Below are 13,384 nucleotides of genomic sequence, written 5' to 3' on the forward strand. Positions count from 1 at the left end.
ACAGGGCAGGGAGACTTCAACCTGAATGTTAACCTTGGCTGTGGAGCCTCGCAGGGCCAGTTTGTGCCCTTGAGGGCTGCAGGCTTGCAGCATTTCCCAGCTTTCAGACTCAAGGGCCCTGTACTCCAAAGGGTGCCATTCCCCCACCCCTCCCACCCCCGCTTAGTTTAATGCTCTGCTGTCGCCATCTTGAAATTCTTCACATACTTTGCACTGGACAAATTCTGTAGCCAGTCCTTATCAAACATTTTATCTAACTCCTAGAATCACTAAGTCATATGGTAATTCTATGTTTGACTTTTTGAGGAACTGCCAAACTGTTTTCCACAGCAGCTGCACCATTTTGCATTTTCACCAGCAACATAAGAGGGTTCTAGTTTCTCCACATCGTTATCAACACTTGTTATTTTCCATTGTTTAAAATACTATCCTAGCGGGTGTGAAATGGTATCTCATTGTGGTTTTGATTTGTATTTTCCTAATGACTAATGAGGTTGAGTACCTTTGGAGAAATGTCTATTTAGGTCTTTTGTCCATTTTAAAATTGGATTGTTTGCCTTTCTGTTGTTGAATTGTGAGAATTCTTTATATATACTGGATATAAGACTCCCATCGGATATGTGATTTGCAAAGAGTTTCTCCAGTTCTGTGAGTTGTCTTTTCACTTTCTCGATGGTGTCTGCTGATGCACAACAGGTTTAAATTGTGATGAAATCCAATTTATCTGGGTTTTTTTTTTCCTTTTGTGGTTTGTGCTTTTGGTGTCATATCTAAGAATCCATTGCTAAACACAAGGTCATTAAGGTTTACCCCTATGTTTTCTTCCAAGAGTTTTATAGTTTTAGCTCTCATGTTTAGGTCTTCTATTTTGAGTTAATTTTTGTATATGGTGTGAGCTAGGGATCCAACTTCATTCTTTTGCCTGTTGGTATCCAATTGTCCCAGCACCATTTGCTGAAGAGACTTTTCTTTCTGCACTTTGTTGCAAATCAATTGACTGTAGATGTCTTGGTTTGTTTCTGGTCTCTAAATTCTATTCCACTGATTTATAGTTCTAGCCTCACGCCAGTACCACTCTGTTTTGATTACTATAGCATTGTAAGTAGGTTTTGAAATGGGGAAGTGTGATTCCTCCAACTTTTTTTTCTTTTCTCAAGATTGTTTTGGCTGTTTGGGGTCCCTTACAATTTCATATGAATGTTAGGATCAGCTTTTCCATTTCTGCCCAAAAAAAAGAGAAATCACTGGTATTTTGATGGGAATTACATTGAATCTATAGATCACTTTAGGGAGTATTGCCATTTTAACAATAATGAGTCTTTTAATCCATGTACACAGGATGTCTTTCCATTTATTTAGGTCTTCTCTAATTTTTTTCAGAAATGTTTTATAGTTTTCTGTGTACAAGTCTTTCACCTCTTGGGTTGAATTTATTCTTAAGTATTTAATCTTTTGGATTCTATTATAATTGGAATTATTTTCTTAATTTCCTTTTCAATTGCTTTTTCGTAGTTTGTAGAAATACAACTGAAATTTCTATGTCAGTGTGTTGATCTTGCATTCTGCGTTGTGCCCGCTTCATTTATTAGCTCTAATAGTTTTCATTCTGTGGATTCTCTAGGATATTTTATATATCAGATCCCCTGGTTTTGTAAGTTTTTGACTGGATTCCTGAGTTCCTCAAAAGTTAATTTAGTCAGTTTTTGCTCAGCTCAATAGTTGTTTTTGTGGAGGAATAAAGCTCTGACATTCCCTATTCTGCCATTTTTGGAAATGTCACCCCTAGCTTGCTAATATTCCACCACCTGTTTTTGTATAGCCCACTAAGAATGCTTTTCACATTTTTAGGTTATTGGAAAAAATCAAAAGGAGAATAATACTTTGTGCCGCATGAAAATGACATGAATTCCACATTTCAGTGGCCATAAATCAAGTTTTATTGGGGCACAGCATGCTAGTTTGTTTACCCATTGTCTATGGCTGGCTGCTTTCACGCTACCATGACAAAGTGAATAGCTCATCAGAGACCATTGTTTGGCTCGCAAAACTGAAGAAAACATTTACTGCCAGCCCTTTACAGAAAATGTGTGCTGCTTCTGGACTAAGGGATCAATCAGATTGAGAATCAACTTTTTTCTTTCAAGAATATTTTATTCATAGGGCTCTTGCTCCCTATTGCATCACACTGAGAAGCACATGATTGCCCCACTCTTGGTGATAATATCATTAATTCATGAGCTCAGGTCATATTTTTTCTTAATAGAAGTGGGATCATAGTAAACTTTTTTCCCCACCTAACACTGTGCCATATCTTTACACATCACTAAGATGTCTGTGCATTTTAACCTAATCTTGAAACTAAACTCAACCACATAGCGAAGTGGCCCTAGCAGACCTGGGGTGGGGAGTTATCCAGACAATTCCTGGACGCAGACAATTCCTCCCTCCCCCTGCAGACATCGATGAATGCTCTGCACACTTGGGCATCTGTGGCCCTGGTACCTGCTACAACACTCTGGGGAACTACACTTGTGTCTGCCCAGCGGAATACCTGCAAGTCAACGGTGGCAACAACTGCATGGGTACGAAGTGTGATGATGGGGGAGCCCAGCAGTTGTGGAAAAAGCACTCGGGTATGGGAGGGGCTTCTGGGAGTCCCCAAGCCTTGGAAGAGTGTGGAGAGGCATGTTTGTGGGAGGAGAGAGGGAGGGTGAGTGTATTTGAGATGCTGGTATGCAGCAGTGAACAAGGCTGCAGGGCTCAGGGACCCAGGGCTGCCGTGTATGGTTGTCCAGGTTGTGCACTGCCCGAGAAAGGCTAAATGTGAAGGGCACCCTCATGTGTGTTGGGGAGAAGTCAAGCCAGTAATTTCCAAATGGATTTGTGAATGAGTTCCTATCTCTCTGGCTCTCTTCCTCTGGTGTCACTTGCCTGCATCCTTCACCCCAACCCAACTGCAGACATGAGGAAGAGTGTCTGCTTCCGGCACTATAACGGTACATGTCGGAATGAGCTGACCTTTAACGTGACCCGGAAGACGTGCTGCTGTTCTTACAACATCGGCCAGGCCTGGAATAGACCCTGCGAGGCCTGCCCAACTCCTGCCAGCTGTAAGTGCCCCTCCCTGGCCTTCATTCCAGCTTGGCCCTTTTTAACGCAGTGTTTAATGAGGCACACCGCACTTAGGACTCCCAGGTGAGTCTGTGTTATTTTGATGAGAGCTGAAGAGTTGAAGTTCCATCCCAATCAACGTATGGAAAAATCAATACTTTTAAGTAGGGCAAGGCATCCTTCTATTTCCCAGACTCGAATTCAGGATGGATCAATGAGGCTTTCATTTGTGCTAAAGAACCTTGAACACTCACAGATTATTTGGTGGGGGGGGTCAGTGAGTGAGTGCCTAGGGCCAGAGAGAAAAGCACACCTGGTTAGAGGCACCAGGGCCCCATGAGCTGCGGGCGGAGCAAGCTTGCAGAAGCTCTGGGGAGGATTACAGAAATGTTGGTCAGGATGGAGAAGGGTATTCCAGGCAAGGAACAGCAGGAGCAAAGTCCTGAAAGAAGGACTGAGCAGAAGACCTTTTTGGCAGTTGGGATGAGACCTATTAGGATGATCTAGCAACCAGCCCAGGCATGAGAAAGAGCTGCAGGAATGGAGCGGTGAGTAGAGAGGATAACTAGGGGGTTACAAGTGTATTAGTGCTATGGACTGAATGTTTGAGTTCCCCCAAAATTCATATGTTGGAGCCCTAACCCCCAGTGTGATAGCATTTGGAGGTGGAGCCTTTGGGAGTTAATTAGGTCATGTGGATGGAGCCCTCTAAATGGGATTAGTGCCCGTATAAGAAGAGACACAAGAAAGGTTCTCTCTTTGCCACGTGAAGACACAGCAAGAAGACAGACAGGAAGAGTTCTCAGCAAACACCAGATCTGCCAGTGCCTTGATCTTGGACTTCCCAGGCTGCAGAACTGTGAGAAGTAAACGTTTGTTATTGAAGCCATCCAGTTCATGGTATTTCCTTATAGCAGCCTGAACTAAGACAATTAGTTTCCTAGGGTTGTGGCAACAAATACCACAAACTTGGTGGCTTAAGAAAAAAAAGAACACCAGAAACGTATTTTCTCACAGTCTTGGAGGCTAGACGTCACAAATCAAGGTGTGGGCAGGGTCACGCTTTCTTCAGAGGCTCTAGGGATGAATTCTTACTTGCTTCGTCCAGTTTCTGGTGGCTCCAGGCATTCTTTGGTGTTGCTTGACTTGTACCTGCATCTCCTCCGTCTCTGCCTTCAGCTCATATGGCTTCTCCCTGTGTCTCCACATGCCTCTTCATTTCTTATAAGGACACCAATCATTGCATTAGGGCTACTCTGATCCAGGATGACTTTAACTTGATTGTATCTGCAAAGACCCTATTTCCCTCACATTCAGAGGGTCTGGGTAGACATGAACTTTGGGGGTGGAGGGTCGTTGTTCAACCCAGTGCAGTGGTATGAGAAGGGGTCATTACTGGCTGTCTGAGTGCCGGGCCCTGTTCTGGGTTCTAGGAAATAAGAATAAGGTAGACCCAAGCTGTGCAGTCTGGGAGGAAACTGCAGACAGCCAAGTCTGGTCATGAGATTGTCAAGACAGATCAAATGTCACTCAAAAATTATGTGCTGGGAGTTAGGTACCTACCTGAATCTTACGCACCTGAATCTGAGGTGCAGGTTGAATATGATGAGACAGAAGTCCACACTAGGCATAGGGGCCACTGAGATTGGTCTGTTCTCATCATGATACAGGCAGAAGAGCAAGTGAGGAGCAGGGCAGGGACCTGGGGAAAGGTGGCACTGCCCAAATGCCTGCCCATGTCTGTCAGGTGGGTCCAGGGACACCCACCCACCTGGGGATCTAGGTCGGGCAAGCAGCATCTTGGTGTCAGCAGTGGGATACAGTCAGAGAGTGAATTGCCCTGGAAGAACCAAAGGATGGTGTCATCAGCTGTCCAGGGCCAGAGTGGTGGGCTGCCCTAGATCCTCAAGGTTGAAGTGGACTATGCTAGGGAACAGCAAAGGGAACAGCATATGCAAAGTTCCGGTAGCATGACAGAGCAGGACACGTCCAGACATGGAATGAAATCATATAACAGAAGGGCAGGAGATGCTGTTGGAGGAAAGGTGGGGCTGAGGGTGAAGGTTCTTGAGGTCCAGACTGAACAGTCTGCATTTTTTTTTTTTTTTTTTGCGGTAGGCGGGCCTCTCACTGTTGGGGCCTCTCCCCTTGCGGAGCACAGGCTCCGGACGCGCAGGCTCAGCGGCCATGGCTCACGGGCCTAGCCGCTCTGCGGCATGTGGGATCTTCCCAGACCGGGGCACGAACCCGTGTCCCCTGCATCGGCAGGCGGACTCCCAACCACTGTGCCACCAGGGAAGCCCCAGTCTGCATTTTATAGTGAGGACAGTGGGGTGTGGCTGGTGGCACTCATGCAGGGAAGAGATGAGGGAGGTCATGTCTATGTGTTAGAAGATCACACCGCACAGGTAAATGGCACCCGTAACCCTCCCAGTGCTGGTCAGAGTGGAGGGAGGGAGAGGGACTAGTTATCAGAGGCTGGGTGAGCACTGGGCTACAGGGATGGACAAGCTGATCAGAGGAGGAGGAGGTGTCCTCCCAGGGAGGCTGCAGCCCCAGCGCCCTGCCTTCCCCATTCTCCTTTGCCCAGTGGATTACCAGATCCTGTGCGGAAACCGGGTTCCCGGGTTCGTCATTGACATCCACACGGGGAAGCCCCTCGGTGAGTGACCCCCACCCTCCTGCCTGTAGCCCCAGGTCACTCTGTGCCTAGAGCCCTTCCCCCTCTTTTCTCCTCCCCCGACAGCCCTTTCCCTTCCACCCTCCCCACCCCACACCCTCACTCTTCCAACTCCCCAGGCCAGGAATCCTGCCCCTTTTTTAAAAAAAGCAATGAGAGTATTTTTATTAAATTGTTATTCATTTTTTTAAAATTCTGTAAAAATACACATAACATAACATTTACCATTTTAACCATTTTTATGTGTCCAGTTCAGTGGCATTAATTACATTCACACTGTTGTACTAGCATCCCCACCATCCATCTCCAGAACTCTTCATCTTCCCAAACTGAAACTCTGTCCCCATGAAACACTAACTCCCATCCCCCTCCCCCAGCTCCTGGGAACCCCCATTCTACTTTCTGTCTGTAAATCTGACCTCATAGAAACAGATGCATACAGTATTTGTCCTTTTGTGTCTGTCTGGTTTCACTCAGCATAATGCCCCCAAGGTTCATCCGTGTTGCAGTGCGGAGCGGAACACTCCCTTTTTAAGTTAAATGAGGTTTTGTACAATTTAATACCTGAATGCCAAATTTCAGCCGTGCGGTGTTTCACTGATGAACTTATTTTCAGTTGTTTTCATTCCACGGTTGTATTCTCCTTATTTTCAACAATTGGAACAGAGCAGATAAGAGCAACTCCCCCTCCAGTCACCCCCTCAAATCTAAGTCTCCTTCATACTCTCCCAAGGTCATAAGTCAGTCTCCCATGGATGGATACAGGCTGATTCCAGGTTCTTTTATATAAACAATAGATTTATTGATTTATAATTCATGCTTTACGCCTGGAGTATTTCTTTCTAGTTCTTTCTTCATGCATTTAAACACACATAGAGATCCGCCTTTGAAAATGTATGGCATTGTTTTCTGGGGAGTTGGACATAAATTCTGTGCTTTCTTATGTCTTGTCTGCAACTTATTTTTCTCACCCAGCAAAGAGTCGTGAAGAACCATCCAGGTTACTACACGCAGCACTGCCTCCCTCTTTGCCCTGCTTTGTAGTATTCCATACGTGGACACATCCCAGGTCATAAGTCAGTCCCCCATGGATGGACACATAGGCGGATTCCAGGTTCTTTTATATAAACAACAGCTTTATTGAGATATAATTCACTTCACCCATCAAAAGCGCACAATTCAGTGGGTTTTCGTATATTCACAGAGTTGTGCCCCATCACTTCAAGTTTGAACATTTCATCACACAAAAAGAAACCCTGTCCCCATGAACAGTCATTCCCTGTTCTGCCTTCCCCCAGCCCCTGGCAACCACTATTCCACTTTCCATCTCTTTGGATTTGCCTGTTCTGGACGTTTCATATAAATGGAATCGTACGGTATTTGTCCTTTGGGGACTGGCTTCTCTCACTGAGCATCATGTTTTCAAGGTTCGTCCACGTTGTAGTGAGTGTCAGTGCTTCACCCCTTTTCCAGGATGAATCAATCGTATTCCCTTGTAGGGAGGGACCACATTGACCACCAGTTTCTCGCTAAACGTCACCGCAGGTCCTCCCGGAGTGCAGCTTCCTGCTCACACACGGGGCTGCTTCATTCCCGGAGACCCCACAAAGCAGGCTTGCTGGGTCACAGCAAATGTGCATTTTTGTTGAGAAAGAGGCTCTCTCCCCCTGCCTTCCCTCCCACATCCTGATTTCTTTCCGGTGTGAGCAGATATAGTTTGGCCACTGCAGAATTTTTCAAGTGTGTGCTGGTTGGGGGACACATCTTCTCCTAGACTGCATGATCTCTTAGGTCAGGGTCCCCAGACGTTGCCGGGGGCTGGGCTGCTTCTGACGGCTGGCGCCCTCCCCAGACATCGACGAGTGTGGGGAGATCCCTGCCATCTGTGCCAATGGTGTCTGCATCAACCAGATTGGGAGCTTCCGCTGCGAGTGCCCCGTGGGCTTCAGCTACAACAGGGTGCTGCTGGTCTGCGAAGGTGCCGCCCCCCTGCCTCCCCAGCCCCGGGTGGGATGCTGGTCCCCCCATCCCAGCCTGTGCTCTCTGGGCAAGTCTTTTAAACCCCGTGAGCCTCAGTTTCCCCCTCTGTGTATGGGGCTCACGCCTTTCCGAGGGGCTCCATCCCACATCACCCCGCTCAATGTGGTACTGGCTGCTTCTGGAGGGGACCACCTGCTCTGAAGTGGGGGGGGGCTGGGTTTAGGGTTTGATTCTGCAGGGAAGCGTCTCTTTCAACCCCACCCCGCTGGCTGTACTCCCCAGATGTGGACGAGTGTGCCAGCGGGGAGAGCCCCTGCCAGCAGAATGCCAACTGCATCAACATCCCTGGCAGCTACCGCTGCAAGTGCGCCCGAGGGTACAAGCTGTCGCCAGGCGGGGCTTGTGTGGGTAAGTGGGGACCCCAGTAGAGAGGTGAGGGAGTGGGGGGTAGGACAAAGCCAGACTCTGCCTCCCGCTGTGACTTGGGTAGGGCACGGCTCTGTCCGGGCTTTGTTCCTTGGCTGTACTTTTTTTGGGGGCGGGGGCTGTGCCACACTGCTTGCAGGATCTTAGTTCCCTGACCGGGGATCGAACCCGTGCCCCACTGCAGTGGAAGCGTGGAGTTATAAGCTCTGGACTGCCCGGGAATTCCCTCCTTGCCTGTACTGTGGGGTGGGGGTGCTGAGAGCATCTGTTAACAGGGGAGTCATGAGGGTGAAATGGGAGGTGAAGCATTTGCCCTGGGACAGCAGCTAGAATGGGTAGGCGGTCGGGCTCTCCCACTGCCACGTGCGATGGCTCGCAGCACACTGTGGGGTGGGGACTCCGGGGGCACCACACTCCCTGCCCTCCCTCAGGACGGAATGAGTGTCGGGAGATCCCAAACGTCTGTAGCCATGGCGACTGCGTGGACACAGCTGATAGCTACATGTGCCTGTGTCACCGTGGCTTCCGGGCTTCTGCAGACCAGACCCTGTGCCTGGGTGAGAGCCCCCTCTGCTCCTTCCTCCTAGGCCAGGCTGCCAAGGGCGAGGGGCCATGGGTCTACACCTCCCTGGGGTGGGGATGGTGCTTCTCTCCATCCTGATTCACAGACTCACAGCTGTGAGCCCTGGCACCTAAGACCTTGGGTAAATGACTTATTCACCTCCCTGCACCTCAGTTTTCCCATCTGTAGAATGGAAGTGATAAATAGGGATATTTCCCAGCCGTCACTTCCCATCCACCTGGGCAGGGCGAAGTGCAGGAGAGGGGGGCTGGGTCCAGCCAGGCCCTCACTGCCCAAGCTGCCCGATGCCCTGGGTGAGCTGGGCAGGGATCAGGGGCTTTGCTCTGGCAGACGTCGACGAGTGTGACCAGCAGCCATGCGGAAATGGGACCTGCAAGAATATCGTCGGCTCCTACAGCTGCCTCTGCTTCCCTGGCTTTGTGGCGACACACAACGGACATTGCGTGGGTGAGCTGCCCAGGCTGGTGGGCAAGCCTCAGTGCACCCCCACTGAAAAGTGGGTTCTTGGCTTGAGGGTGCCCCTCTGAAATAAAGGATCTCGCCCCAGGGGTGCCTTCAGGAAAACAACCTCAGGGGATTGAAAACTAGTTAACCATAAAGTTCTCCAAACCCCTTCAATTGTCAAGTACCAAGGGTCCCTCACTAGAGCTTACACTCAGGTTGATAAGAAGGAGATGGACAGTACAGAGAGAAAGGTGAACAGTGAAGACAAGACGTGGGTGGTGTGATGCTGGCAGTTGAGTGCAGTGGTTGAAAGTTGATTCCAAGGTCAGGTGGTGTGAGTTCAAATCCCAGCTTTGCCATCTGCCAGCTGTGTGACCCTAGGCAAGTCATTTTACCTCTCTGTGCTTCAGTTTCCTTCTCTGTAAAAAAAAAAGATTAATAGTAGTACCTACCTATCTTAATATCAGACCAAATTGACTTCTTTTTTTATAAATTTATTTATTTATTTGTTTATTTATTTATGGCTGTGTTGGGTCTTCGTTGCTGCGTGCGGGCTTTTATTTTAGTTGCAGCGAGCGGGGGCTACTCTTCGTTGTGGTGCATGGGCTTCTCATTGCGGTGGCTTCTCTTTTCGTGGAGCATGGGCTCCAGGCGCGTGGGCTTCAGTAGTTGTGGCATGCGGGGTCAGCAGTTGCGGCTCACAGGCTCTAGAGTGCAGGCTCATTAGTTGTGGCGCATGGGCTTAGTTGCTCCATAGCATGTGGGATCTTCCCAGACTAGGGCTCGAACCTGTGTCCCCTGCATTGGCAGGCGGATTCTCAACCACTGCACCACCAGGGAAGCCCCCAAATTGACTTCTGAACAATGAATATTACCAGAAATAAAGAGAGTCAATGTATATTGATTAAGGGGTCATTTCTCTGAGAAGACATAACAATCATAAATGCATATGCAGCTAGCAATAGAGCTTCAAAACACATGAAGTAAACATTGATAGAACTGAAAAAGAAATAGACAAATCCATAATTACAGTTAGAGGCTTTAACACTCCTTCCTCAGTAATAGAGGAAACAAGTAGAAGATCAGTAAGAATATAGAACACCTGAACAATCATGTGAGCCACCTAGACCTGAGTGATATTGATAGAACATCCCAGAACATACATTCTTCTCAGGTGCACATGGACCTTCACCAGGAAAGACCATATTCTGGCCATAAAATAACAAAATTTTAAAAATTGAGGTTACACAAGATAGGTCCTTGGAATGTAAGTGAATTAAACTAGAAATCAGTCACAGAAAGATATCCAGAAAATCCCCAAATGTTTGGAAGTTAAATAATATACTCCCAAAGAATCCATAGAAAAAGGAACAAATCATAAAGAAAATTAGAAAACATTTTGAATTAAATGAAAACGGAAACACAACAAAATTTGAGGGATAAAGCTAAGGTAGTATGTACAGGCAAATTCATACCCTTAAAATGCTCATATTGACGTCTGCTTTGTAGGATAGTTGGAGGGTTAATATACAGCTGGTATATAAGTGCTCAGTAAATTGAAGTCATTGCCATCAACTCAACTTTGTGAACAGAAGAGCAAGGGAGGCTCAGAGCCCTAGGCTATGTGGGTGACCCCACTGGCCCATCTTCCATCTGCAGACATGGATGAATGCACCACCATCGTGGGGCAGGTGTGCCGATTTGGCCAGTGCCTCAACACAGCAGGCTCCTTCCACTGCCTCTGCCAGGATGGCTTTGAGCTCACAAGTGATGGGAAGAACTGCATAGGTGAGTCTCACCATGGTGCTGGAAGCCATCTCAGCCAGCCCCTACTCCAAGTTTACCCGCAGTTGGTACTTCTGAGTGAGCATGGTTCCATTTCATAAGCATGCATTTATTTTAAGGTATAAAACCAGCACATCACACCCATGTTTTCACAGGGTTTGTGGTTTAGGGTGAGGCTGTCTTGAAGCTCTAAGTTTTATGAAGTATGGTATAATAGAGGTGTTGAATGGATGCCATGGAAACCATGAAAGGGGTGTGTAAGTGGCTTGAGATTAGGAACTTTGCCTCCCCTTCCCCTGGCTCCACCTATAATCCCCATCAAGACCGAGAATATTCTTCTCCAGATGTCCCTGTTTTCCTGAGTATCAGCCCTTCCTCTGGATCCAGAAAGGCTTGTCTGGGGGCCTTGGCTATCATGCAGTGACCATAGGTGCCGGTCCTAGCCCCAGGCAAGCCCCTGCCACCAGCTGTTGCTGGGACCCCTCCTCCTCCTCTCCCCAGACGCCAACGAGTGTCTCAGCCTTGCGGGAACCTGCCTGCCAGGCACTTGCCAGAACCTTGAGGGCTCCTTCCGCTGTATCTGTCCCCCCGGCTTCCAGGTTCAGAGTGACCACTGTGTCGGTGAGTGTCTGGCCTCACCTCCCAGCTTTGGGGCCAGGGAGGTACCTCCGGGCCTCTGTTCTTCCCCCATCTGTAAAATGGGAATGCCAGCTGGGGTGGTGGTGAGTGAAGAGATGCAGTTAGCACAGTGCCCAATACAGCTCCATATACTGTTATTGTTATTAGGGTGCTCTCTTGGCTCGGGGCTCGCTCTCTCTGGGGCCCCCAGGCTTCCTCGTGAATACTATAAAATGAGCATGGGTGTGTGGGTCTCACTGCACCAAACATGGAACTTCTCGCTTGATGAGTGGTGGTCAAGGACCAGTCTGGCCTGAACACCTCTGGTCCACTCATCCACTTGGACTAGCCTTGTACAGCCTGGGCTAATGTGGGCCAATCTGGCCTTAGCAGATGGGCTAGCCTAGTACAATGCAAGCTAACTTCTTCCACTGTAGGCTAATTTTATCTAGTCTTAGTTAGCTGTGTATAAATTTACTCTCTAATGATGAACTTTTCCAGACCATGACCCCTACCCTGGAGACACCTTCTAGGAAAGACCCCACACACACACTGCCCACCTGGTGCTCCAGCTAATCCTGAGCCCTGGGGACCCCACCCTGCGTCAGTCCCTGGACCCTCCCTGGCTGGGCCCCCCACTCCATCTGCCCCTCCCAGCAGCCGAGGCCGCCCACCCCAGTGGAGCGCCTGCTGCACCCCACCCACCTCATGTCCCTGCCCCTCCAGACATCAACGAATGCTTGGAAGAGCCCAACCTGTGCCTCTTTGGCACCTGTACCAACAGCCCCGGGAGCTTCCAGTGCCTCTGCCCGCCTGGCTTTGTTCTGTCTGACAACGGGCACCGTTGCTTTGGTGAGTCTGGGGCCAGGAAGCACACAGGGTTAGGGAAGAGGTGGGAGGTGGGGTGAGGAAGAGCTGGATCACCCAGAAAGGGGGCTGCAGTTTCTTGTATGGATCTCCAGGAGCCTTGTCCAGTGTGGGCTAGCCTCACCCAGGCTGAGCTGGCCTCTTCTCTCCCAGGTTAGGGCAACAAGGCAGAGGGCAGGGCAACTCAACAAGTATTTGTTGTTATGGGGGCCAGTGGTGAACCAAACCCCAACCTATCTGTAAGGACATCTCAGGCCGGTGGTGGTCCAGGGCTAAGGACTGGGAGTCAGTAACGAGGATTTGGAGTCTGAAATCTGGGTCCTCTGGCTCTCTGGAATGAGTCACTTTGCCTCTCCAGGAAAGGAATTCTGATCCAAGAATAACGTGGCTAGGTTTGACCATTCTCCCAGCCTGGGATGACCCCCACAGATGTGAATGTGGGGTGTTGCTGGAAAGGATTCTCAGATTTTCAGCAAGAACTCCAGGGCTGACCCTCATTGGCCCAGTATGGGTCACGTGTCCATCCCTGAACCAATCACCATGGAGTGATTCTGGAGTGTCCTGATTGGTCGCTGGTAGGGTCAGGACCACCCTATTCATGATGACTAGGGTGGCTAGCCCTCCTGGCTTTTCTCTGGGGAATCACCCCACAGACACACGGCAGAGTTTCTGCTTCACCCATTTCGAGGCTGGAAAGTGCTTGGTACCCAAAGCTTTCAACACCACCAAGACCCGGTGCTGTTGCAGCCAGAGGCCCGGCGAGGGCTGGAATGACCCCTGCGAGCTGTGTCCTCAGGAGGGCAGTGGTGAGCACCCACCCCTGTCAAGTGTCCCCTGACCCTGCCTGCCTTCCCCCATCTGCTCTCCTTCAGCCTTCCCTACACACAGGG

General features: G+C 49.1%; 1 protein-coding gene across 1 annotated transcript in view; it reads left to right on the forward strand.

Moving 5' to 3' along the window:
- Window positions 1-13,384, forward strand: part of FBN3 (fibrillin 3) — a gene marked incomplete at both ends in the record, with an annotated part of 58,606 nt that overhangs the window by 29,287 nt on the left and 15,935 nt on the right. Inside the window, 11 exons of the mRNA XM_081232655.1 lie at window positions 2,457-2,582; window positions 2,961-3,110; window positions 5,702-5,773; window positions 7,644-7,769; window positions 8,054-8,179; window positions 8,629-8,754; window positions 9,111-9,227; window positions 10,884-11,012; window positions 11,511-11,630; window positions 12,354-12,479; window positions 13,148-13,300. Coding sequence (XP_081088781.1) covers window positions 2,457-2,582; window positions 2,961-3,110; window positions 5,702-5,773; window positions 7,644-7,769; window positions 8,054-8,179; window positions 8,629-8,754; window positions 9,111-9,227; window positions 10,884-11,012; window positions 11,511-11,630; window positions 12,354-12,479; window positions 13,148-13,300 — 1,371 coding nt within the window. The remainder of the gene's footprint in view (window positions 1-2,456; window positions 2,583-2,960; window positions 3,111-5,701; window positions 5,774-7,643; window positions 7,770-8,053; window positions 8,180-8,628; window positions 8,755-9,110; window positions 9,228-10,883; window positions 11,013-11,510; window positions 11,631-12,353; window positions 12,480-13,147; window positions 13,301-13,384) is intronic.

Source organism: Mesoplodon bidens (genome assembly GCF_964165515.1).
Source record: "Mesoplodon bidens genome assembly, chromosome: 4".
In the NCBI taxonomy this organism is placed as follows: Eukaryota; Metazoa; Chordata; class Mammalia; order Artiodactyla; family Ziphiidae; genus Mesoplodon; species Mesoplodon bidens.